The sequence below is a fragment of the Monodon monoceros genome, unplaced genomic scaffold, assembly GCF_005190385.1.
Source record: "Monodon monoceros isolate NGI ecotype Baffin Bay Population unplaced genomic scaffold, NGI_Narwhal_1 Super_Scaffold_9, whole genome shotgun sequence".
NCBI lineage: Eukaryota > Metazoa > Chordata > Mammalia > Artiodactyla > Monodontidae > Monodon > Monodon monoceros.
The window spans coordinates 55082639-55108947 of NW_021703786.1; the positions used below are offsets into that span (position 1 = coordinate 55082639).

General features: G+C 42.5%; 1 protein-coding gene across 3 annotated transcripts in view; it reads right to left on the reverse strand.

Annotated features, from left to right (window-relative positions):
* Positions 1-18285, reverse strand: part of CRLF3 (cytokine receptor like factor 3) — a 36697-nt gene extending 18412 nt beyond the window's left edge. Inside the window, exons 1-4 of one of the 3 annotated variants that reach the window (XM_029210674.1) lie at positions 18068-18285; positions 5458-5665; positions 1957-2044; positions 870-1047 (exon numbers count right to left, since the gene is read on the reverse strand). In XM_029210674.1, the coding sequence (XP_029066507.1) occupies positions 870-1047; positions 1957-2044; positions 5458-5665; positions 18068-18184 (591 nt within the window). In that variant the 5' untranslated portion in view covers positions 18185-18285. Of the gene's footprint in view, positions 1-869; positions 1048-1956; positions 2045-5457; positions 5666-8033; positions 9025-18067 lie in introns of those variants that run through there. The other 2 variants (XM_029210676.1, XM_029210675.1) reach the window with 2 other exon arrangements.
* Between the last annotated feature and the right edge of the window lie 8024 nt (positions 18286-26309).

The following is a 26309-nucleotide window of genomic DNA, read 5'->3' on the forward strand; positions in this document are numbered from 1 at the left end:
CCAAAGATAAGACATTCAAAATTCAAAGACAAGTATCCCAAAACTACATTATTCATATAACCAAGAGAGAGCTAATATCTGAAATATATAAAGGACTCCTTAAAATTCATAGAAGATAGGGCTTCCCTGGTGGCACAGTGGTTAAGAATCCACATGCCGATGCAGGGGACATGGGTTCATGCCCTGGTCCGGGAAGATCCCACATGCCGCGGAGCGGCTGGGCCCGTGAGCCATGGCCGCTGAGCCTGCGCGTCCGGAGCCTGTGCTCCGCAATGGGAGAGGCCACAACAGTGAGAGGCCCACATACCGCAAAAAAACAAAAAAAAAAGAAAATAGTTTCCAGAAGCTGACCACCCACCTCTGAATGATGTTATCTGTCAACAGCCAAGACATCATGACTCATCTGGACATGGTTTTTATCTAAAATATGGTAATTCACATGCATAATATGATTTAATACACAAAATTCTTGGCAATGCTAAAAGTGTGAAAAAACCATACTTTAAAACTTTATTTCAGAGGTATTAGTTCAGTGTTGAACAGAAAAATATCCAACACCCAATATTCACTATCACCTTCTGACTTTTCTAATTCTGAACGATCTTCAAGTCACCAAGAGTTAAGTTTGGGAAATATGTGATGGGAAACAACATTTCGATTCAGAGATTTTATAAAGTACCTTCAAAACTGTTTATCCCAACTGGAAGAGCTACCTCAGTTCAAGTTCCCTGTGACCTTAGTTGTAAAGCAAAGGGCACTTTTGTTCATGAAGAGAATATTCAAAGGCAACCAATAAAACAAAATCGTAAAGGCCCCCAAATCTCAAATCCATAATGCTGAAGCCATTTCTGCAATCCTGAATTACGTACCTTACACCATCGTACGATGATGCCTCCGGGTTTCTCTATCAATTCTTCTATCTGTACTGGTGGGCGAGACGCTACCGTTCCATGTTTGAAAATATGGTCTTTCACTATGTTAAGAATTGAGTCATCCAACTGAGCAGATAAGCAAGGCACATCAACCAGTAAAGGCACCTCTGGTAAGCTGAGGAAACAAAGCTCATGTGTTTATAAGGCTTTTAACTGAGAGTTTAAAATACAAGGGAGTATAGCCTTGAAAAACTGCAAATCACTATGCTGTACACCTGAAACGTATACAACGCTGTAAATCAAATATATCTCAATTTTTTAAAAAATAACAAGGAATATTTTATTTATTTATTTTTGGCCGCGCTGCATAGCTTGTGGGATCTTAGTTCTCAGACCAGGGATCAAACCCAGGCCCTCAGCAGTGAAGGCGTGGAGTCCTAACCGCTGGACCGCCACGCAATTCCCCAACAAAAAATACTGTAGATCAGTCACATACTGTAACAGTGCAGAAGCCCCCAGTAAATAATGCTACTGGCAGTGGGGGTTTTGCAAGACATTACATTAAAATTCTCTTCCCAAATAAATAAAAGGAACGAGAGAAAATGGGTAGGATCACAACTGTCAAGTTTATAGCAAAAGATCTGGTTTACTGAGCTAGGACGCAGGTTTGTTTGTTTTAATGGAAGTGTAGTTGACTTACAACGTTGTGTTAGTTTCTGCTGTACAGCAAAGTGATTCAGTTATACATATACATATATATACATTCTTTTTCATATTCTTTTCCATTATGGCTTATCACAGGATATTGAATATAGTTCCCTGTGCTCTACAGTAGGCCTTCGTTGTTTGAGCTATGACTTTGTTCAGATTTTTTTAAATTAACAATTCTCTTACACATTAGGATTGTAGAAAATCGGTAGTAATTCTATACCAGAGATTACAATCACAACTATTTCATACTAGTAATACTGGTAATGGGCAGTGAAAACTTGAGAAATACATTTTCTATATCCCTGAATCCGAATTTTTAACAGGCGAAAAGAAAAGCGGACAGCTTAAGCCCAAGAGACACTAACTCTTTTACCTGTCCAACTGGATGTGTGAGGCCTTTTTGGTAAAGCTCCACAGTTTTTCATTCTGTTCTCCTACACCACCCAGAATGGCGATCTCACCTACAATCAGGAATAAGAGAACTAGTACAGGGAAAAATGGTCACATTATAAACTAGTCAACACAACCCGTGTCTAAGTGGGTCTCTGGTTCTCTTGAAAACAATTCTTAAGTGATGTCACAAATTCCCCAAAAGTAAACATAGAAACTATTTTAGGGACTTCCCTGGTGGCGCAGTGGTTAAGAATCCGCCTGCCAATGCAGGGGACACGGGTTCAAGCCCCTGCCCGGGAAGATCCCTCATGCCGTGGAGCAACTAAGCCTGTGCGCCACAACTACTGAGCCTGCATGCCACAACTACTGTGCCCGCACGCCTAGAGCCCGTGCTCCGCAACGAAGAGAAGCCACCGCAATGAGAGGCCCGCACACCACAACGAACAGTAGCCCCCACTTGTCGCAACTAGAGAAAGCCCACGCGCAGCAATGAAGACCCAATGCAGCCAAAAATAAACAAACAAATAAATAAATAAGAAACTATTTTAGAAACGACTTTAAGGTTAAACGCAAGAGGAAGGGCGTACACAATGACAACATTCTGCCAGAGACGAAAGATTCTGCTCTACAAATGGAAACTTGGTTTGTCAACCAATTTTATGCAAGGCATAAGTCCCAGGGACCTCTTCCCATCTCCCCTACAGAATCTTTATCAACTCCAATAGGAGTCAGTGCAAATATTATCCTGACACAAGCAATAGGGTGAAGGGTCATATAAAGGAAATATTATATAAAGTCATCAGAAAATGATCAACATCTCTGTCCTTCCACAGCCCTAAAGAACACTACTAGAACTGTTTTCCATCTCAGTATACCCCGGAGTTACTCAAGTGTTTTGAGACCATATGACATGACCTTCCCCCCTTACCAAAAGGAAAACAGACACACTGAACACTGCCTCAAAATCCTTAAAATTTCATAAATAAGTTTTTAATCCCTCGGGAAGGGAGGGGAGGAAAAAGTTTGAAATGTAAAACATTTCTGAAGTATTAAAAAGAAAATCAGATGCTGCAACAAGCATGTATGTGCCTCAAAGGATTTATTTTCTAAAATAAAAACACTGGTCGAGCCCCGTGGTGATTGGTATACACTCCTGACCTGTGCTGAACTGCTGCTCAGTTTGTTTCCAAATGCTAAGCGCCCAGGGAAACACATTCTGAAGTCCTGCTAAAAATAATTTTCTCAAAGGCACTGTTATTGTCAGTGGCAAATAAACACTTCTCCTTGAAGATAAGACAAAAATGTAATTAGTGTGTAAAGATAACATTAGTACTATATTCTAAGTGGGACCAAAATGGGGACTAACTTCCAGCTGGAGTGACAGAGCTGGGAGCCAGCCACACACACTTTTCATCCTATGCCATGCACAGCACTCATCAAAGAACCAATGGTATTCAGTCTCCTTCCCTGGATCCTTTTTCCTCAACGCCCCTTTAAATACTGACGTCCCTCAGAGTCCCACCTTCTGTAGCCTCCTCTTCTCATATTGTACACTATCTCCTGATGATTTTACTTATTCCCATGGATTCAGAGGTGACATACACACCATTCACTGCCACATTGACATCTCAAGGTATGATCTCTCTCCTAAGCGTCACACCCACATTCCCAACTCCTGGCATCTCCGGCACCTTGAACTAACATACCCCAAACCAACTGTCTAACTACCCACCCTCCCCCTTCATGTTCTGTGTCAGTCAACGGCACAATTCACCGGTCGTCTAAAATCACGCTGGGTTGGGTCATCCTAAATTCTTCTCTTTCTCCTCCATCCTATAACCAGGCAATCACCAATAATCAACACTTATGGCTCAGTAAGATCACCATTAATTCTATCTCCAAAATATCTTTTTTTTAATTTTATATATTCATTCATTCATTCATTTTTGGCTTTGTTGCTGCACGTGGGCTTTCTCTAGCTGAGGTGAATGAGGGGCTACTCTTCATTGCAGTGCACAGGCTTCTCACTGCGGTGGCTTCTCTTGTTGCAGAGCATGGGTTCTAGGTGCATGGGCTTCAGAAGCTGTGGTGCGTGGGCTCTGTAGTTGTGGCTCATGGGCTCTAGAGCGCAGGCTCAGTAGTTGTGGCGCACGGGCTTCATTGCTCTGCGGCATGTGGGATCTTCCCGGACCAGGGATGGAACCCATGTCCCCTGCAGTGGCAGGCAGATTCTTAACCACTGCGCCACCAGGGAAGTCCCTCCGAAAAATCTTAAAACCAGCTCTGCTTCATCTTCACCTGTCACCATCTCCATCGCTGCCTATCTGACTGCTGCCACAACTTCCTCATCGGTCACTTTTACTTCCTTACAACCTCTAACACAGTCTCCAAACTGTGGGCAGTGTCGTTTTTAAAAAATGCAAATCTGACTGTGTAACTCTGCTGCCTAAACTATTGCATTCAATATCTCCCAGACATGCCATTCACTTCACTCTTGACGTTACTTCTGCTTCCAATCGTGCTGTGACCTCCTTTTCTTCCTTTGTCTGCGTGATGAATTTCTTCAAGCCTCAGTGGAACTCCTCCTATAGAAAGCCATCCTACACTCTTCCAGAGGCAAGCGTTTCCCCTTCTGTGCTCCCGTGAGGTCTTAGATCTCTCTCATCGTGTGTGCTTCTCTCACTGGGCTGTGAACCCCAAAGGGCAGAACTTATTACCTTTTTATTTAATGTACCTGACAAAGACCTACAGGAGGGAAGGAGGGGAGGTAGGTAGATGTGGAGACAGGAAGGCAGCAAGGCAAGAACCGAGAATGCTTTAACCAAAATAACTGACTAAAGTTAGGGATATAACCAGTGTAATTTCAGGAGTAAACACCAATCCTACTTGTTAATCTCTAAAAAGAATGATGGCATTAAATCCTACAGACCATTGACACTCCGAAAAATATATGAACAGACTCAAAATGACCGTAAAATCACTGTGTTAACAGAACCATGAGAAAAATCCTTATTTTGTAAATGATTATAATTTACTCATTTTGTAAATGATTATAATTAGTACATTAATTGCATTTATCCTAGGATACCTCACTGTACACCTGTCATCCTATATCACAAACTGTCCCAAGGTACGAACAGCCTAAGCACCCCACAGATGGCAGGAAGCCTGTTGGAACCCTGAGATACCAGCAGTGTCAATCTGAATGTGCTGCATTTAACGGGCTCCCTGGACTCCCCACCTTCTTTTTTTTCTTTTTTCTTTTTTTTGTTTTGTTTTGTTGCGGTACGCAGGCCTCTCACTGACGCGGCCTCTCCCGCTGCGGAGCACAGGCTCCGGACACGCAGGCTCAGTGGCCACGGCTCACGGGCCCAGCCGCTCCGCGGCATGTGGGATCCTCCCGGACCAGGGCACGAACCCGTGTCCCTTGCATCGGCAGGCGGACTCCCAACCACTGCGCCACCAGGGAAGCCCTCCCCACCTTCTTGGACTAAGTCCACTGCAGTGTTAACTCCGTGCTCTATCAGCTTCTGGCAGTCATCTAGTGGTTTAATGGTCTCCTGTTCAATGGTGTCCACCTCTTGCAAAAGGGTCACCAATCGCTCATCCAGGAGCTTCCCAAGGGTTCCTTTCAAATCGTTAAAATGCTGTTTGAGGACATCTCTCGTCTGGGATGCACTCTCTTTGATCTGAAAAGAAATGACATAAAAACTCAGAATCAGAATCTCTAGAAGAGGCTAATCCACAGGCATCACCCCTAATAATCTCAAGGCACTACGCAACCATCACCTTCCATTCAATGATAAACCAAATGTGATTCATTTGTGCAAACTTGCAGAATTCCATAGAGCTGGCCTTCAGGTGAGACAGAATGGTCCCATCATTCACAACTATGTCAATCTGGCTAAGTTAAACACATCATGCCTCAATTCCCTTATTTGTCAAATGAGTATAACAATGCTCGCTTCATGGAGTTGCTGCAAGGATTAAATAAAAATAGTCTATGTACTGCACTTGGTAAAATAACGGGCACACTTGTTCTCAATAAGTAAATGTTAGAAATAAATATTATCTGCACAAAGTAGTTCTTAGAAATAATACGTTTCAGTACCAAAAAAAAAATTAAATTAAGAGATTAAAATTCATTTTACTGAAAAGCAATATAAAGAAACGGTAGATTAAAAAACCACAATACAGGAACTTCCCTGGTGGCGCAGGGGTTAGGAATCTGCCTGCCAAAGCAGGGGATACAGGTTTGAGCCCTGGTCCGGGAAGATCCCACATGCTCTGGAGCAACTAAGCCCGTGCACCACAACTAGTGAGCCTGCGCCCTAGAGCCCACGAGCCACAACTTCTGAGCCCACATACCACAGCTACTTAAACCCACGTGCCTAGAGCCCATGCTCTGCAACTAGAGAAGCCACTACGATAAGAAGCCTGCGCACCGCAACGAAGACAGAACACAGCCAAATAAATAAATAAATTTATATTAAAAAAAGGAAGAATAGCTATTTAAAAAACACAATACAAAAAAAATCACTTCATGGACAACATGCCCTCATTATGGTAAAAGAAAACTAAGAATTTATTCACAATCCAAAAGGTTCAGAGGAGGCAGAAGACAGATGTTCAGGAAAAACACACCTTCTGGGACAATGACTTCATCCTTTTTCAGTCATGGTCCTCTTTGCAAATCTCAATGAGAGGTTTATGAACCTTCTTCCCAGAAAAATGAATAAACCCTACCCAAAAGACATTTATTGAATTTCAGAGATTGCAAATTCCCTCAGATCCCAACCATGGCTCGCTCAGAGCAGTAATTCTGAAACTTGCTTTGCAGAAGAATCATGTATCATACAATTGCATCCTGTTATAGTTTAGATGGCAGGGCTCCATCCCAGAACCAGCTTGGAGAAGGGGCTGGGGGAGCGTACGGGCAGAGTTCTTTTTCACAAGCACACCTGTGACTCTGCAGCCCACACTCTGAGAGGCAGTACCCTAGGTCCACAGAGCCCATATTAAGAACTGCTGTTCTAGAAGATATAACAGGAAAATCCTCACATCTCACAGATATTCTGAAAACAGGTCAGTTGTCTATATAGACACCGGATTTTTTTTTTAAGAATACAGGTAAGACACAATTCACTTTTTCTCACTTAACAGGAAAATTCTAACTATAAGCCAAACATTCAGTTGCATTAAAGCAAACTCATACTTTACTTTGCAGATATTATATTAGCTTCCTAAGACATGTTATGTTTACTACCCTAACCCTTTGCTAACTTGATCTTAGCAAGAGCATTTGACATCTAAGAAAAATACACCAAGAAAAGAACATATCAAAATATGGATAAAGTACAATATTTCAACAGTTAATAGAGAAATTTAGAAAACTTTCTATTCTCTAACACTAAAATTAAAAACAATACAAAACTGTTGTCCAGAAATGTTCACAACCATGTAAAAACAAAAGATGCCCACGTCTAAGGACTACAAAGAAACACAGGGAAAAAAAAATAGTTTGATTGGCTGGGGTGAGGAGATCACAGAAACAATTTTTTTCCCCTTTTGACATTAATGTAAGTTATGATGGTATATGTGCGGTAAGTGAAAGAATTTCTTAAATCATAAAGAAAAAGAGAAATCCTAATTTAAGTTTAATTGTTAACTAATCTCTGTAAAGTTACTAGAGAACTTCTAAACCCAAGACGAAGTTTAAAAAAAATCAGGGGGCGGGTATATTCAAAATCTCCTTGATTTGGTGCATCACCAACTGTGGGATTCTTGAGAATCAGGCCCTAACATACATAGCACCTAGCAAATAAATGTTCAATGAAATGAAGTTAATCGTGTATGTTTTTAAGACCTTTTAAAAAGAACCAGGAAAAGAATGCCTTGTGATTTTGATATATCTCACCTGAAATATTGTTAGAAATGCAAAATCTCAGGCCCCACCCAGAATTACTGGATCACAAGCTGCATTGGTAACAAGATCCCCAGGTGATTCATACCGGCCTTACAGATACCAGAGTAAATGAAGACAATGTGTTGGCGCACCCTCACCACCGGGAGGAAATTCTGCAGTCGAGCGCTGTACCAGTGAGGTCCTATCTCCCTCTTCAGCCGACACCGCACACACAGGAAGTGCATTAGTTAGGTAAAGTCAATTTCCTCTTTAGGAAGAATTCAAAAGCTCCTTCAACAGCTGCAGAGCTCCACTACGTTTTGTTTTTGTTTCAGAACCTCAGAAAAAAAGGAAGTGTGTGAGCACAAAGCAGTGAGAGGGCCAGCAAAGGGAGAATCCATTTCCAAATCCACCTCCCGCAATTTCATTATAAATTTGACTCCTTTTTGTTCATAGATTCCCGACCACTGCTGTTCCAAACTTGACACTACCTTGGCATCATTTTCTTCTCCCTGAAACAGTTCATAATTCAAAGCCACAGCCACCTTTAATTGAATCATGTAACTAATCAAGTTCATTCGCTTGGCTTTTAATAAAACTAATTTTAAAATGCAAACTTTGCTGCTGAGTGAATTTCTTCATATTTGAGGTGGTACCATGGTCCAGTGTGCTCACTGTTATAGCTCACTCAATCTTCCCAACAACACTGAGAGGTAGGTCTGTATTGTCTATGCTGAAGAAAGTAAAGCTCAAGGAAGTCAAATAACTTCCCCACGGCTTCCCAGTGCCAGAAACAGTGTGACTCCAAGGACCATGGTCTGTCCACTACACCAAGCTAGTTAGTGCTTACAGACCCCATTTTAAAGCATTCCCATAAACCGGTAAATTATGTATTGGATGAAGACATTTCCTGCTGCAATGTGTATTTCTTGTCCTTGCATAAAGAATCATGTGGTAGATTCCACATATGTGTCAGCATATGGTATCTGTCTTTCTCTTTCTGACTTACTTCACTCTGTATGACAGATTCTAGGACCATCCACCTCACTACAAATAACTCAATTTCATTTCTTTTCATGGCTAAGTAATATTCCATTGGATATATGTGCCACATCTTCTTTATCCATTCATCTGTCGATGGACACTTAGGTTGCTTCCACATCCTGGCTATTGTAAATAGAACTGCAATGAACACTGGGGTGCATGTCTTTCTGAATTACAACTTTTCTCAGGGTATATGCCCAGTAGTGGGACTGCTGGGTCATATGGTAGTTCTATTTTTATTTTTTTAAGGAACCTCCATACTGCTCTCCATAGTGGCTGCATCAGTTTACATTCTCACCAACAGTACAAGGGAGGGAGACGCAAGAGGGAGGGAATATGGGGATATATGTATACATATAGCTGATACACTTTGTTATACAGCAGAAACTAACACACCATTGTAAAGCAATTATACTCCAATAAAGATGTTAAAAAAAAATGTGGTAGACAACCACTCAGGGCAAAACAACTGTGATGGTTTGTAACAAAGTAAATTTAAGAAAAATACAAATGATACACAACTCAAGGTCTCAGAAGGGAAACTGTAATATACATTGTTTATGTTGATTAACAATATTCAGAACGAATTTTCTACTAAAACCTCTCCTGTAACAGACCATTAAATCTTATTTACAAAGTTTCCACTGCAGGTGACTCTAATTCCAAAGCAACTGTATTTTTAAAGTTTTAACATGAGGATAAGTTCTCAAAATGCCAAAAAGTCATCAAGATTATACATCAATACTAAGCCATGCAAAAGCCTAGAAAATATATACTTCACAGCCCTCCAAGACAACAGTGACTGATATTTTCTAGAGTTTAGCTACTAAAATGTCATAAAACCTACCTAGAATCTGATTTAAGACACCTCTGGTCTTAAGTGGCAATATACAGTTGCTCTACCTATAACACAACATAACATGTGTGTGTTTCAGGAAGTTAAGTAACTGGAATCTCCTCTACCTCCTCTGAAACATGCATTTTCATGACTTTATAGAAGAAAAGAATTTTTATCCTCCAAGGGTAATCTAAGAATTTATTTTCCCATTTGTTTTGCTTACAGGAAACTAACTAAAACTATTTTAAAATTAGAGACTGTCTTTACACACTATTAGCTAACAAGAACATAGGGATCAAAAATAAAAGACAAAGATAAAAAATAGTCAACTGAAATTGAAGAAGCTAACCAAAATGTTTCTTCTCAGTTCATATGAAATGTACTGCATTAGCTATGTGTCTTCACATTGACACCAAGATATTAGTCATTAAAAATAAAATAGCAATAATAACAATACAACAGCAGCTCCCACCTACTGAACACCTACTGTATACCAGGAACTTATACCCATGGTCTCATTTAAATTCTACCACAACCCGATGAAAAGCTAGTCAAGTGGCAGGAAATCTGAACTGTCTGCTTCGTGTATGGACTCATATGTGCTGCTACATTTCCTTCTTGTCTCTTACAGTTAGGCTTTCTGTTTTTTAAAAAAATATTCATTTATTTATTTGGCTGCACTAGGTCTTAGTTGCGGTATGCAGGATCTAGTTCCCTGACCAGGGATCAAACCCGGGCCCCTGCACTGGCAGCGTGGAGTCTTAACCACTGCACTACCAAGGAAGTCCCTACAGTTATGTTTTTTTAAAACATGCTTATTAAAACTTTCAAAAAGAAAATCTTGATTATATTACTTGGTAGTCTGTTACATTAATGGCCCCAATGAACCAGGAACCATGCCTTGTGGTACTCATATCCTCATGCAGACCTCTCCCCTGGACAGGAGGCTGGGCTGGTGACTAGCAATGCAGTCACATGTGCATCGTTATAGAGTGGAACTGAGCTGTGCCAGCTCCAGGCCTCAGCCTTAAGACTACCTGGCAACTTCTGCTTCTGCACTGCAAGGATTCCTGAGCCACTGTGTAAGAAGCACGGCTATCGGGGCTTCCCTGGTGGCGCAGTGGTTAAGAATCTGCCTGCCAATGCAGGGGACATGGGTTCAAGCCCTGGTCCAGGAAGATCCCACATGCCGTGGAGCAACAAAGCCCGTGCACCACAAGTACTGAGCCTGTGCTCTAGAGCCCGCGAGCCACAACTCCTGAAGCCCGTGTGCCTAGAGCCCATGCTCCACAATGAGAGAAGCCACCGCAACGAGAAGCCCGCGCACCGCAATGAAGAGTAGCTCCCACTCAACACAACTAGAGAAAGCCCGCGCGCAGCAACAAAGACCCAACGCAGCCAAAAATAAATTAACTAATCTAAAAAAAAAAAAAGAAGAAGAAGAAGCATGGCTATCTTTCTTGACAGAACAAGTGGAAGGGGGAGGAGAGTGAGAGGGGTGGGAGGAAGAGTGTGGGAGGGAGAGAGCTTGGCATCCAGGCTCAGCCATGCCAGCATTCCAACTAAGTTCTGCTACTACTTAAGGCTCCACACAGGTAAGTAAATGTTCTATCTTGAACATTCCAGCCTCAGCTGCCATCTGACTGCAATTACATGAGAGCTGCCAGCAAACTCAGAACTGCCCAACTGAGCCCTGGTTAATCCCCCGAACACTAAGCAAATGGTTGCCTTTTAAGCCATTATGCTTTGGCATAGTTTATTATGTAGTGACAAATAACCAAATCATGATAAAACAAATGTTTAATTCTTGCTTATCTGCATTAGTGAATAGGGTGCCTATAATCAAGACTACGAACAATCTAAAAAGAATGTCTGCAAAATCACACCCGCAACATTCATAAAGGCATTCATTCTATATTTATTGAGGTCTAGTGCCAGGAACTGGGGTTATAAAGATGAATAAGGCATGATCCTGACCTCAAAAAACCATCATTCTAGTAAAGGAGACAGTTGCATGCACATGTAACTATAGTAAAAAGTATTAAGTCCTTATGTAAGTGAGACAGCCACAAACGGCCATCAGAGCTCAAAAAGGTCATTCTGCTGGGAAAGAGAGTAGGAGACATTTAAAGAATAAGTTACCAGTTGGAGAAGTAGGGGAGGTCACCTTGAATAATAATAATATTTGGTGGCATTATTTCTATGGCTAATATTTATTAAGCAGTTTATATGTCCCAGGCATCGTGCTAAACGTTTTACATACATTTCTCATTTTAATTCCCACACTGGCCAAGTAAAGTAGGTACTATCCTTATCTACATTGTACAGATAGGGAAGTGAGGCATCAGGAAAGTTAAGTTTCTCAAGGTCTCACACCTAATAGGGGCAAATGCAAAAAAAGTAAAATAACTGCAAATATAAATGATTCATGGATACCCCTCAAAAATAAAAGCCTGTCCCAGGAATTCCCTGGTGGTCCAGTGGTTAGGACTCGGCGCTTTCATTGCCAGGGCCCAGGGGCCCGGGTTCGATCCCTGGTTGGGGAACTAAGATCCCACAAGTCACGCAGTGCGGCCCAAAAAATTAAAAAATTAAAATTAAAAAAAGTCTGTTCTACATTTGTTTGGCTTTAGATCACAAATTAGCCATATTATTTACCAGTTCTTCTGGTAAATAATAAGAACAGTTCTTCTCTATCAAATTTAAATTTACATTACACTCTATATTGAAAAAAACAATTCTACACAGAGAGAAACTGGGTTCCTCTGTGACACTCACACACTTTTTGAGGTTAACGTTATAGATTCTGAGTGCTTGTTTAAATTCTCATTTATATCCTACATTTCAAGTGAGGTTTGGACTCAACAAGCAGCTTTCAGAGTGTCGTGTTTAAAGACAATTTGTGAAAAGACTTAAAAAAGGATGACTGAAAAGCCAATGTAAATATGTGGCTTTTGCACACAAATATATGTGCAGCTTTTTTTTTTCCCTTGGTAGTTGATTATTTAGTGTTGCTTCTAGAGCTCTGCTTCCAGTATTTTGGCATATTTGAGTCAATACATTTTCAGCCTACCACCAGCAAATGCTCCCTAAGTACCTATGTAGACTATTCACCTCCGCATTAAAAATTAGACTGTAAAAAAAAAAAAAAAAAAAATTAGACTGTACGTGGGGAATTTTTCATAATGCTTATGATATAATGCTAACCAAAAGAAAACAACAAATATAAAGTTGCATATACAATAGTCTTTCAATTTGGCAAAATAATATGTCTAGAAGGATACACCAAAATGTTAACAGTGGTTGTCTGTAAGGAGTAGAATTATGGGTGATTTTCAGATTATTTCATCTGTTCTTGGTTTTCCCCAGCTCCAGATTTAACCTTTTCTTAGGACACTATAATAGGGGCATTTTAAGTACTACTGCAGTAACAGATTATTTTCAAACAGATTTTTTGGACTGTTTTGAAAACGGGTAACAGAAGGGGAAGTGGGAGATAAAAGAAGCAATAACAGCTTTCTTTTCTTTGCTGAGCTACTAAGACTTCCTGCCCTGGTTTTCTGAAGTAACTTTTTTCCCCCCCACTGAGTTCTCTACCTGTTCCAGTCTTTAACTAGTATGCTACGTGTTTTCAAATCCTGTGAGAATAATGATCTATGGAGAACCTGGTATTGTACATTAGGAATATCAAAGTTCCTAATAAGATCTTCAAAAAATTATCTGAAATCAACTATTAAAAAATTGAAAACAAAATACTATGAGAGGGCTTCCCTGGTGACGCAGTGGTTGAGAGTCCACCTGCCAAGGCAGGGGACACAGGTTCGAGCCCTGGTCTGAGAAGATCCCACATGCTGCGGAGCAACTAAGCCCATGCTCCACAACTACCGAGCCTGCGCTCTAGAGCCTGTGAGCCACAACTACTGAGGCCTGCGTGCCTAGAGCCCGTGCTCCGCAATAAGAGAACCACTGCAATGAGAAACCCGGGCACCGCAATGAAGGGTAGCCCCCGCTCGCTCCAACTAGAAAAAGCCCAGGTGCAGCAACGAAGACTCAACGCAGCCAAAAATAAAAATAAATAAAATAAATAAATTTTAAAAAAATACTGTGAGAGACAAATTGTCACAATACAGATGTTAAGACACGCTAGGACAAGTGCTGGCGTGAGATCGTCAATTATTCACTTGTCTGTCACTGCATAATTATCTAAACCCATGCTATTTCAAACAGCGTTTTAATCTTGAGGATAAACCACAGCAGTTTACAACAACACACCTACGGTTCAGGATAAACTACAGAAGTCGGTAGAGAGCTGATGAAGAGTTAATGGTATCCTCTAAGGCACTGTGCCTCTATTTTTAATGTGCATACACATCACACTTGATGATGATTCACCAGGTCTAGGGGGGGCCTGATTCCTGCATTCTTCACAAGCTCTCAGGTCAGGATGACCCTGCTGCGGCCGTGGACCACACTTGTAGTAGCAACGATCAAAGGGACACCACTGCCCAGAGCTGGGCAGGGTCCTCACCAGTGTCTTAATTAGGCACCAGGATCTGGCCCTTTACTCTGAAAGAGCAGAGACTTGCTCTTGTCAACGCCCCTACAGACACTGAATTACACTAATTAAAGGCACATGAAGGCCAACAGTTCATTTTAGAGTAAATTATAACTGTACACAGACTAGAATATTGGTATTTCTCACTGTTGGCACCTCCAGTGCCTCAAACTAATCCCCCTTTGATAATGTACAAACGTGGAGTTTCTGGACCTGCAAGGCTTAAAGACTAGGTCCTGGACAGTGGCAATGTCATCAAACTAGTGTCACTCTTTGAGGCATATCTGACTGGCCAGCTGACACACTACGTGACATCCTGATCAGCTATCTCTACTTACAACAAGCAGGAAAGTCAACCTGTAGAAGTCAACAAGGGATGAACAACACAATGGAACTGAAATCTAAAAATGAATACACAAGAATTTAGATTTTTCCTATTTGTTTTGTTTTTAGGTGGAAGAGTCTAATGACTAGCCACCAAAGGAAAGAGTAAATCTGTGAGAGCAATGCTCTGTTTCCCTACCCACAGTATTTCTAGGACCTAGAAGTATCTCTGACCCACAGAACACACCCAGTGCATATTTATTGAGTAAATGAACAAATGAGTATTTAAGGAGGGTTGAAGTTAATTTCTTTGGTATTTACATCTTAATACCAAGGATTCCAGGGAGCTATACAGAACTATTCTTAATGATTTCAACATCAGTTACTCCAGGCTGACTGTAAAGACTATCTGATTTCCTGAAGACAACGAACATCTCTCTAGTCTTTAACGTATTCAAACAGTAAGAGTTACAGACTGCCCTTCATTCCTACACAGAACTTCCTTTTCTCTGAAGACAGAGGGTAGGGCTTAAACTTAACCACAAGAAGAGAAACTGCTACACGCTGCCAGTTGTTTTTCACACTAAAAAACTCTTGTTCCTTCTAAATTTTCGTAGCCATGATTTCCTAACGGGAGGCAAATTTCATGAGAGATGTTTAAAGGGTAAGAAACAAAAGCAAAGATAAAAAGTATGCCAAGAGTTCTTGAAAAGGTTAAACAAAGAGTTCCCACATGACCCAGCAATTCCTAAGTACTAAAAGAACTGAAAACATGTCTACACGAAAACTTGTACATGAATGTTCACACCAAGATTATTCATAAGAGCCAAAAAGTGAAAATAACCCAAATACCTATCAGTTGATGAATGGACAAATAAAATGTGGCATATCCACACAACAAATATTATGCAGCCACAGAAAGGACTAAAGTACAGCTACATGCTACTTCATGGATGAACCTTGAAAACATTATGCCTAAGTCAAAGAAGCGAGCCACAAGGGGCCACAGACAGTATGGTTCCATTTATATGACATGTCCAAAATTGGCAAATCCAAATAGAGACAGAAAGTAGTTTAGTGGTTATCAGGGGCTGGAAGAGTGACAGCTAACAGGTACGGGATTTCTTTTGGGGGTGATGAAAATGTTCTGGAATTAGTGGTGACGGCTGCACAACTTTGCAAATACACTAAAACTGCTGAACTGTACATTTTAAGGTAAGAATTTTATGGTATGTAAATTACATATCAATTTTTTTAAAAATCCTATGCCAAAAGGAAACAAAATCGGCAAGTAAAAAATATACACAAAGGGAGCATCTTTCCTCTCTGCTCTCTCATCCTTCCCTGATACAAAATCTTTGACTGAAAAGCCATATATTTTATGCAGTTATTCTGAAAATGACTGGAACCCTAAAAATATCCTAACCACTAAACAAAAGGAGCTGCTTATTTTGATAACATTTTTGTAACACTGACCTTCCTTAAAATGCAAGTTGACAGAGGACTGATTCTACAAACCCAAACGTGTACAACCCACTAGAATTAGCTTTGAGGAAGAATTAAAGCTTTTAGAACTAGAAGCTGTTGTAACTGGCACCGGCACAAAACACATTTCATTTCACAACAGTATGACATTACTCAGTCTAGTCCGAAGGCAATGTCATTAAGAACCTAAGCTAATGGATGTTCTCTTAGTGTCTTCTGTTTCAAGCACAAGACAATGGTCCTCAAAAACAAAACAAAACCCCATACCAAACTCCACTAAGTTATAGGCAAGTATGTTCTGTCTTTAAATTTTTGGACATAGAATTTAAAAGAATGTAGGTTTGGAAACAATACTAAACCATTCAGGATGAGATCATACTAAATTGTTTTAATGTGTTCAATATCACACGAGAAAGTAATAAGCACTTCTCCCAGGTGCTAAGCTCATTCATTTAGTATCACCTCTGTTTCTTAATCCTTGATGCAGTTAAACAATAGTCTCATTCATATATGACATCTTAATTGGCTGCAACATTAATCATATAATAAGAGATACTTTAATCTCTTTTTAAATATGCCCTAGATTTAGAACCTCTATGTCAAAACAGCAGAAGGAATAATGCAGGTATTTTCAAGTGGAAATCAAAATGAATATATTGGAAGGCCTTAAAAAGCATTCGTCAAATCAGGATCACCATTATCTAGATCTTGCTCCCAGATTTGCTACTAAACTACAAAAGATGCCTGGCCTACATTTAAAATCTACAAGGATTTTTAAATGTATAAAACCTAAAGCATGTTGAGTATCCTTAATGATGAGAATATCCAAGGGCACTATTCTACCAGTTGTAATTTTCAGATTCTGTGCAGCATGGGAGTTACTAGGATGACAATATATATTAATAACAAAAGTGATGTTGAAAAATCCCACTCACTCAAATGATTCCACTCAAACGGAATCCCACTGACTCAAAAAGCACTTATTAAGCACCTGAATTAATAGTAGCTTGAGGATTATCTGTCCTCCTGCACATTGGCAGTGGGTTATATCTTTTTCTGTATATGTTCCAGGGTGTAGAGAAACCATGTGGCGTTCCTTTACCTTTGATAACCAGGTCCCCATGGAGCAGATAACTGCCGTCACTTAAAAGTATATTTAGCTTCTCCTTTCAACACTTCTCTCTTTAAATCTGTTTTTCCATTTCCCTACACTTTTGTATCCCATCCCCCAGAGGCTTCATTTTCCTTCTTTTGCCCTTCCAACATAGCTTCACCTTAAAATCCAAACTCTCTAGAATGGGATCCCGCTACATGATTTTTTAATGCGTTCAAGATCATATGAGATACTAAGTACTACTTTGACATCACTTCCATTCATTTAGTGTTAACGTTACTACTTCTCCACTCCTCTGTCTCTCCTTAGTACATCCCTTCCACTGTCCATTCCGCCTCCACTTTGAGCTCTCCCCAAGTCACTGCCACACATTTTCCTCACGCTCTCTAAAATCGCTCTCCATCCACAAGGTAGGCTTTCCAAAGAATCTCCACCTCCCCCAACTCTCTCAATCTTCACTACCCTCTGTGACGCCGTCGGTTTTTGCTCTGGTCCCTCACTCCCCCCAACCTCGGACCCCATCGCATCCCCGACACCGCCCCACACAGCTTAGGGTACGCCCCTCACACTCTCCCTCGATCCCCCAAATTTGCCCCTTCCTCTTAAGACCCCCCGTCCCCCTCCCCCACCCCCCACCCCCCCGCAGAACCCACCTCCCCATTCCCAGACCCTGCCAGGTCTCCCGAACCTTCAGAGACGCTTCCCTCCTCCCTTCAGAGTTTCCGGACACTCCCGCCCCTCGCAGCCCTCCGTGCCCTCGCCCATCGCCTGGCACCCCGCGCCCTCCCCGGGGCCCACAGCGCCCCTGCGGGCGCGGCCCTCCGACCTGCCTCCGCGCCTCCCGCAGCCCCTGCAGCCTCTGGCCTAGCTCCCGCCGGTAGCTCTGCGCCGCCTCCACGCTCTCGCGGGCCTCCTGCAGCAGCAGCTCGGGCTCCAGCTCCATCGTCCCCTCGTCCGGCCTCGCGGCCGGCGGCTGCGGGCGCGGTTCCCGACTGTCCCGGGCGCCGCCGAGCGGCCCCGAGCGGCCACGCGCAGGCGGAAGCACCGCCCCGCCCCGCCCCACGGCGGCCTTGATTGACAGCAGCGCTCAACGAGCGTCCGGGGCCCGGCGCCTCCCGCGCTGCAGGCCCAGCTGGGCTCAGCTCAGCTCCCAAGCAGCACCTGCCAGTGATGCTTCCTCGGGGCACGCATGGAGCTAGGGAAAGATTAATGACTACACCTCACGAAGTGCTTCCCGCACCTTATCTTATTCTGGCCTCACTACGAGGCCTCCTTGCACCTCTATCCCACAGAGGAGAAAACTGTGGGACAGAGAGGAGAATCAACTTTCTCAAGCCGTCGGGATTTCAAGCCGTTGGGATTTCAACCCGGATGGGTCTTGAATCATCATTGTCCTACCTGCCTAGTAAACGAGCATCCCTGCAGTGGCTAGTGTTTTAGGAAGTTACTGTGAATCAGGCACCACGCTCACAGGAATCAAAGGCCCCATCACCCAGAAGCTCGTAGTCTAATGAGGGAGCCAAGACAGAGGCCTAAGCGTAGGCCAGTGGTAGGTACCTCAATCCTGGCAGAGCTGCAAGGCGGATGTTATCAAACTTTCCTGTGTGGGCCAGGTAATTGAAAATGTGGAGCTCGGTGGGCCATAAGGCCTCTGTTGCAATATAGTGAATAAATGGGCGTGACCGTGTGCTAATAAAACTTATGGACACAAATTTGAATGTCACATAATTGTCACATGTCACAAAATATTCTTTGCATCTTTTTCTGTTTTGTTTTTGGTAGGCGGGCCTCTCAGTGTTGTGGCCTTTTCCATCGCAGAGCACAGGGTCCGGACGCGCAGGCTCAGCGGCCATGGCTCACGGGTCCAGCCGCTCCGCGGCATGTGGGATCTTCCTGGACCGGGGCACGAACCCATGTCCCCTGCATCAGCAGGTGGACTCTCAACCACTGCGCCACCAGGGAAGCCCTCTTTGCATCTTTTTTCAACTACTTAAAAAGGTGAAAACCATTCTTCGTTCAGGGGCCATACAAAAACAGGTGGTGGGTCAGATGTGGCCTTGGCCATAGTTTTTTGTTTTTTTAAAGTTTTTACTGGAGTATAGTTGATTTACAATGTTGTGTTAGTTTCAGGTGTACAGCAAAGTGAATCAGTTATACATATACCTATATCCACTCTTTTTTAGATTCTTTTCCATATAGGCCATTACAGTGTATTGAGTAGAGTTCCCTGTGCTATCCAGTTGGTCCTTACTAGTTATCTGTTTTATATATCCTAGTGTGTATATGTCAATCCCAATCTCCCAGTATATCCCTCCCCGCTTCTCCCCTCTGGCCATAGTTTGCTGACCCCTGGCCAAGGATGGTAGAGTTGCCTCCCCAGGAAACAAAAACAGAACAGTGATTGTCTCAAGGTTACACAATTAATCTGTGCTAGAGGCTAGATTGCAGTTTTCCTGGGCCAGACTAAAGCTCTTTCTACCACATTGTTTGGTGCTAAGTAAATGACACTTGAAATTAGAGAAGTTTAGAAAATGAAGGCTCTTCTGGAGAAAATGGGAGATTATCTTTATCCTGAAGTAGCAAGCCACTCAGATTCTCAACAAATACCTGTGGAATGAATCAAGGCATTAACTAAACAAAAAGGAGTAAGTAAAGGCACCCCAGGTAAGATAAAAGTAAGGAAAGGGTATAAGGACTTGCAGACAGGAATATAAATGGATTGTGTAAGGAAGGAGGAGCAGACCACTTTGCCTGGAGAGTAAGGACGGAATAATATATTGGGAGATGAAGTTAAGAGAAAAGTAAGGGCCCTGGAGTTCAGGTTAAGAAGCTTTGACTTTAATGAATAGACATTAAAGATTTTTGCATGTGCAGTGACATTTGCAAAACAATGTTTTAGGAAGATAAATGATAGATAGAGAAGTGGGACTTCGGTTTGTCTTAAGGTAAGGCAGGGGTTGGCATACTGTAAATTCTCAATAAATATTTGTTCAGTGAAATGAATATGCATGAGATAACTAGAGGGGAGTAAATAGGCAGAACTAAATGGCATTAGTCTAGTTATGATATGATGGAGACTTGAATTAGGATGTTGGCTTTTACAGAGTTTTGTGGGTTTTTGTTTGTTTTTAATTTATTTATTTTTGGCTGTGTTAAGTCTTCGTTGCTGCGTGCAGGCTTTCTCTAGTTGCGGCAAGTGGGGACTACTCTTCGTTGCGGCACACGGGCTTCTCATTGCGGTGGCTTCTCTTGTTGCGGAGCACGGGCTGTAGGCACCCGGGCTTCAGTAGTTGCAGCACGTGGGCTCAGTAGTTGTGGCTTGCGGGCTCTAGAGCGCAGGCTCAGTAGTTGTGGCGCACGGGCTTAGTTGCTCCGCGACATGTGGGATCTTTCCAGACCAGGGCTCGAACCCGTGTCCCCTGCATTGGAAGGCGGATTCTTAACCACTGTGCCACCAGGGAAGCCCTTGTATGGAGTTTTGACAGTGAAAGCAAGGGGAAAGATAGGCAAATGGTTCAAGGGAACAGGAGAGTTTGGACACACATTGAGTCAGTAAAAAACAGGATTTATTAATTGTTCTTGAACATGATATGTTCTGTGTGCTCTCTAAAGCTAATTGAACAGAATTGGCTCCCACTCCAGAAAGCTTTACTAAGTGAAATTTAAAAAAAAAAAAATTAAAAGGAAAACTTCCATAAAGACAAGCTACCAATCTTAGTCTCATTCAACTTTATTTCCTTGACCTACTAACTGATGGGAGGCAGGAAATGTGTATCTAATATACCCACACTACCCACAAAAATAACACGAAGAAAATTGAAGAAAAGCTGTAAAACGGTGCCCACAGGCTCGAAATATTTTTATTTTTTATTTTTTTTAACTTTAGAGCACAAGTTTCTGAAGAATAAATGCCCTGGTCAGTAACAGAGAGGAAGATTGATCTAGAGGTGGTGATGACAGAAGCCAGCAGGCCATCAGACAGGGCTTTACAGATTTTTTAATCTCCGTGTCACCACATTAGTCTAGCACTGACTTGAATTTCAAGAGTACCCAGAGGTGAGCAGATTCAGAGGCACAGACTCCTCATGCTACAAGAAACAAAGGACTTGGGCTTCCCTGGTGGCGCAGTGGTTGAGAGTCCGCCTGCCGATGCAGGGGACACGGGTTCGTGCCCCAGTCCGGGAAGATCCCACATGCCACGGAGCGGCTGGGCCCGTGAGCCATGGCCGCTGAGCCTGCGCGTCCGGAGCCTGTGCTCCGCAACGGGAGAGGCCACAATAGTGAGAGGCCCGCGTACCGCAAAAAAGAAAAAAAGGACTTGCTAATTGATTTATTTACGATAAGAATATAATTGCCAGGCTTCCCTGGTGGTACAGTGGTTGGGAATCCGCCTGCTAATGCAGGGGACACAGGTTCGAGCCCTGGTCCGGGAAGATCCCACATGCCGCGGAGCAACTAAGCCCGTGTGCCACAACTACCGAGCCTGCACTCTAGAGCCCGTGAGCCACAACTACTGAGCCCACATGCCACAACTACTGAAGCCTGCGCACCTAGAGCCCATGCTCCACATCAAGAGAAGCCACCGTAATGAGAAGCCTGCGCACCACAACGAAGAGTAGTCCCCACTCGCCACAACTAAAGAAAGACTGAACGCAGCAACAAAGACCCAACGGAGCCAAAAATTAATTAATTAATTAATTAATTTTTTAAAAAAGCACTGAAGTTTAAGTTAGGAGACTTGGCTAAACATTGTAACTTTGGAAACATGTGTGAGCTACATTTCTCTAAATCGACAATAATGTAAATGTCTTCCTCACAGGACTCATGCAAAGGCTGAATAGTATGGCCAGGTAAAAGCACACATTTATTTACAAAATATCTAAAGAGTACAAGGTATGTGTCTGGCTCTGTGCTTAGGTGCTGGGAATCAAATCAGGAATGAGACCTAGGACTTGCCTTCATAGTCCAGTAGGGGGATCACTCACACATAAGCAGGAATTTATATTCTAATATATTGAGTGCAATGAGTAGAAGCACAGAGACAGCCACCTAATCCAGCCTAAAGTAAAGTGGAAGGAAGAAGGTATCAGGAGAAGTTTCTTGAACAAGGTAAACCGTAAACTGAGTCTTAAGGCTTTTCTTGGCTTGGCCACAGGTGCTTCTCTCCTTTCCCTTCCAAAACCCCATCAAAACAACAATTAAGGGATTTAAAACTGGATTAGGAAAACAAATGGATTAGGGACAAATGGAACAGTAGAGAACACAAAAGAGCACTAGAGAGTTCCATAAATTTTTGGAAGATGGAAAGTGGAGTAGTATTAATTGCCCAAGAAAACTGCCGGAAGTTACAACCTAAACTGCAGAGGATGAACCATTCAGAATTGGGCTAACTCTCCCCAAAGACTCCTGAGAAACTCATGCTATATATCCTTTTAAAAATTTTAGTCATTTAAAAAAAATCACAACCCTTATTCTGACATTCCTTTCCGTATCCTACTTCCTGCATTATTTTCTCCTCAGCATTTAGCCCTGTCTTACCATATACTTTACTTATGGATCATTTTTATTACATGTCTCTTCCAACCAGAATATAAATTCTAAAAGGATAGGCATTTTTGTCTGTTTTGTTCACAGCTGCTTTGTTCATAGCTGGCACTCATTTGTATTTATGGAATGGATGGAAGGATGAAGAACACAGCACATGAGAATGAGGTATGGAACTGAAAAGGGGAGACATCAGTTAATATTAGAGTTAGATATTTTAGGTCCATTGCCCTATTCCATGCATTTAGGTGATGCCTCCCTATTGCTTCCACAAAACTGCATGAGATATAAACACCTCTGCCCCCAAATAGATTGGAGGAGAAACCAAGTGGTCCAGAGAAAAGACCTCCACCTATTAACATTAGGAAGTCCCCCAATGAAAATCTCCTGATCGTCCTACAGTAGAACCCACTAGTGAGTCCCACCTATGCTAAAAACCTTCAATCAGCTTGAACCATTTTTTAAACAGCTTTATTGAGTATAACTGATTTTCAATAAACTGCATATATTTAGAGTATATGATGTGATGAACTTTTTCATCAGTAGATACCTGTGAAACCATCACCGTAACTAATATAATGAACATTTCCATCACTCCCCAAAGTTTCCATGTAACCTATTCCTTTGTAATCTATCCCTCCTTCAACCCCTGAACACAGGCAATGATGATCTGCTTTCTGTAATTAGAGATTAATTTGCATTTTTCTCAAATTTTAAATAAATGGAATCATGCAATATATACTCTTTTTTCATCCATGTTGTTTCATGTATTGATAGTTCATTTCTTTTTATTGCTGAGTAGTATTTCATGGTATGGATATGTTTCTTAATGTACCTGTTGATAGGTTGTTCCAAGTTTTTTACTATTACAAATAAAGCTGCTATCAACATTTGTGTACAAGTGTACAAGTCTTTATAATATAACTATATTGGGAATGTGGGAGGAGAGAAAGTATGGAGGGTGGTGTTACAAGAGAATTAACCACCATAACAGGACTTTAATGAATACTGTTTAAAATTGTTAGATCAGGGCTTCCCTGATGGTGCAGTGGTTGGTAGTCCGCCTGCCGATGCAGGGGACACGGGTTCGTGCCCCGGTCCTGGAGGATCCCACATGCCGCAGAGTGGCTGGGCCCGTGAGCCATGGCTGCTTGTTAGTCAAGAAATAGCTGTTTAGGGCTTCCCTGGTGGAGCAGTGGTTGAGAATCCGCCTGCCAATGCAGGGGACACGGGTTCAAGCCCTGGTCCGGGAAGATCCCACGTGCCATGGAGCAACAAAGCCCGTGAACCACAACTACTGAGCCTGTGCTCTAGAGCCCAGGAGCCACAACTACTGAGCCTGCGTACTGCAACTACTGAAGCCCACGTGCCTAAAGCTAGTGCTCCACAATAGGAGAAGCCACCACAATGAGAAGCCCATGCACCGTAACTAAGAGTAGCCCCCACTCGCCGCAATTAGAGAAAGCTGGTGCGCAGCAAGGAAGACCCAACACAGCCAAAAATAAATAAATTTATTTAAAAACATAGCTGTGTAAAGATATTGAAATATCTAAAGATAAGCAGATATTTATAGTGCTAGAAAACCAGGGCTCGAACCCGTGTCCCCTGCATTGGCAGGCGGATTCTCAACCACTGCACCACCAGGGAAGCCCTCAATACATTTTAAATGCTTAGCTTTTTAGAAGAATAAAAAGCGCTAGAGACATACCCTACAACCCAGCAATTCCACGTTTAGGTGTGTATCCTGGAAAAGCACCATTCGTGTTCAAGGAGACAAGAATGTTCGCTGACTCATTGTCTGACTAACAGAAAATTGAAGACAATTTAAATGATCATCACTAAGGAAATGGATAGATAAAATGTTGTGCGTAATTGGGTGGAATGCTCAGGAATGAAAGGGAACGAGTCAGATCGACCTGTATAGCTCTTGAAGACAATGATGAAAGAAACAAATTGCTGAGTGATATTTACATTGTTACCTTTTATGTAAAGAAAAACAAAACTAAAGATTTTTCTACGGATACGTATATGTATGTAAAAGTATTAAGAAAGGCTGCAAAGCTATCCACCAAATAGGTAATACTGGCTGCCACTGGGGCTAAGAGGAAGAGACCGAGTTAGGGGGTGAAAGTCAAACAGACTTTCAGTTTTTTCTGTAATTTTCTAATTGATTTCTCCTCCTCCACGCTCTTGCTCTTCCATCTTCTCCTCCTCTTCGCCGTCATTCTCCTTGCGCAGCGTTCTTACACTACATGAGTTATAAGTAAACGAAACCAAAACAACAAAACAGTTTATATTTAGAAGTGCAGTCTCCCTTCCTGAAAAACCTTATCCAGGGTTAATAATTTTCAAGGAGAAAGTAATTACCACTAATTTCATTGGAGAAATTTGTACCCTTTATGTTGTCCAGGCAATAGCAAATACCATAAAGATAGACACAATTACGTCAACAGTTAACATCAGTTTGCATAACCCAACAGAACAAGGTGGCTTCCCGTTACTATTTGACAGGTGTATTTACATGACTTGTTTCAGCTCTTACATACCGTGTAGTTAAAACTAGCACTCAGACAAAATAAACACACTCTCTATATTGCAAGTGCAATGAAAAAAAAAAAGTAAAGCTAAACATGTCTGTGAAAACAATGCAAATGATGTATGAGATTATCTTCACTACAAACTAGCAAACTACTGGTATCCAGCAACAACTCGAACACACGCCAGCCAGCTGAGGCGACGACCTTGGGCTCCTAGCTGCTCGCGAGGACGAAATCCACGGGAAGAAATGCCTCCTGAGCTCAATTAGGGGTAAAAAGTCGAAATCTCGGACCCCAAGTGGGCGTATCTCTAGGTAGGACGCTTGCCAAAATAACATTTTATTCCGTGTGGGAGTGTAATCAATTGTTATTCCCTTTTCTGTATTTTTCGAATTTCCACTTTTAAATAGGGGCTAGTCTGGGGCGTCAAAAGTATGGGGTTCTAATTCTGCCACCAACGGACTTAGTCAAATCATATCCTCATCAGTGAAACTGGGCGTAAGAAGTTTGAATCTCCGAAGTCCCCGCTACTTTTAGATTCACGGTAAAGCAATCCCACCTCCTGCAGTCTTGCCGAAGAAGCATTTTGGCCCTCTCGGCTCACTGTCCGCGCAGCCTCCGGAAGCAATCTAAACTCCGCCCCCTGCACTCTGGACGGCGCGAAAACCCAATTGACAAGAACTCCCTCCGAATCCTGCGGGTAGAATCTGTGTTCGGCCTGCTTTCCCCGCGGGATCCCCAGTCCCTATCACTCAGAACTGGAGCGGCAGCCTCAGGGGCACCCCTCGCTCACCGACCGCGCCTGAGGTTCTTCGCTGCCCGCGCTTTCTCACCGCCTCTTCCCGCGTTCTACTTGGTTGAGCTGGGCCCAGCCTCTGCGACCACCCCGGGCAGTGGGCGCGGGGGAGTCCGAGGCGGACCCCGCGGCCCAGCTCCTCGCTCCTGCTGGAGCCGGCCGCCTCCATGGCCTCCCGACAGGCCGGGCCG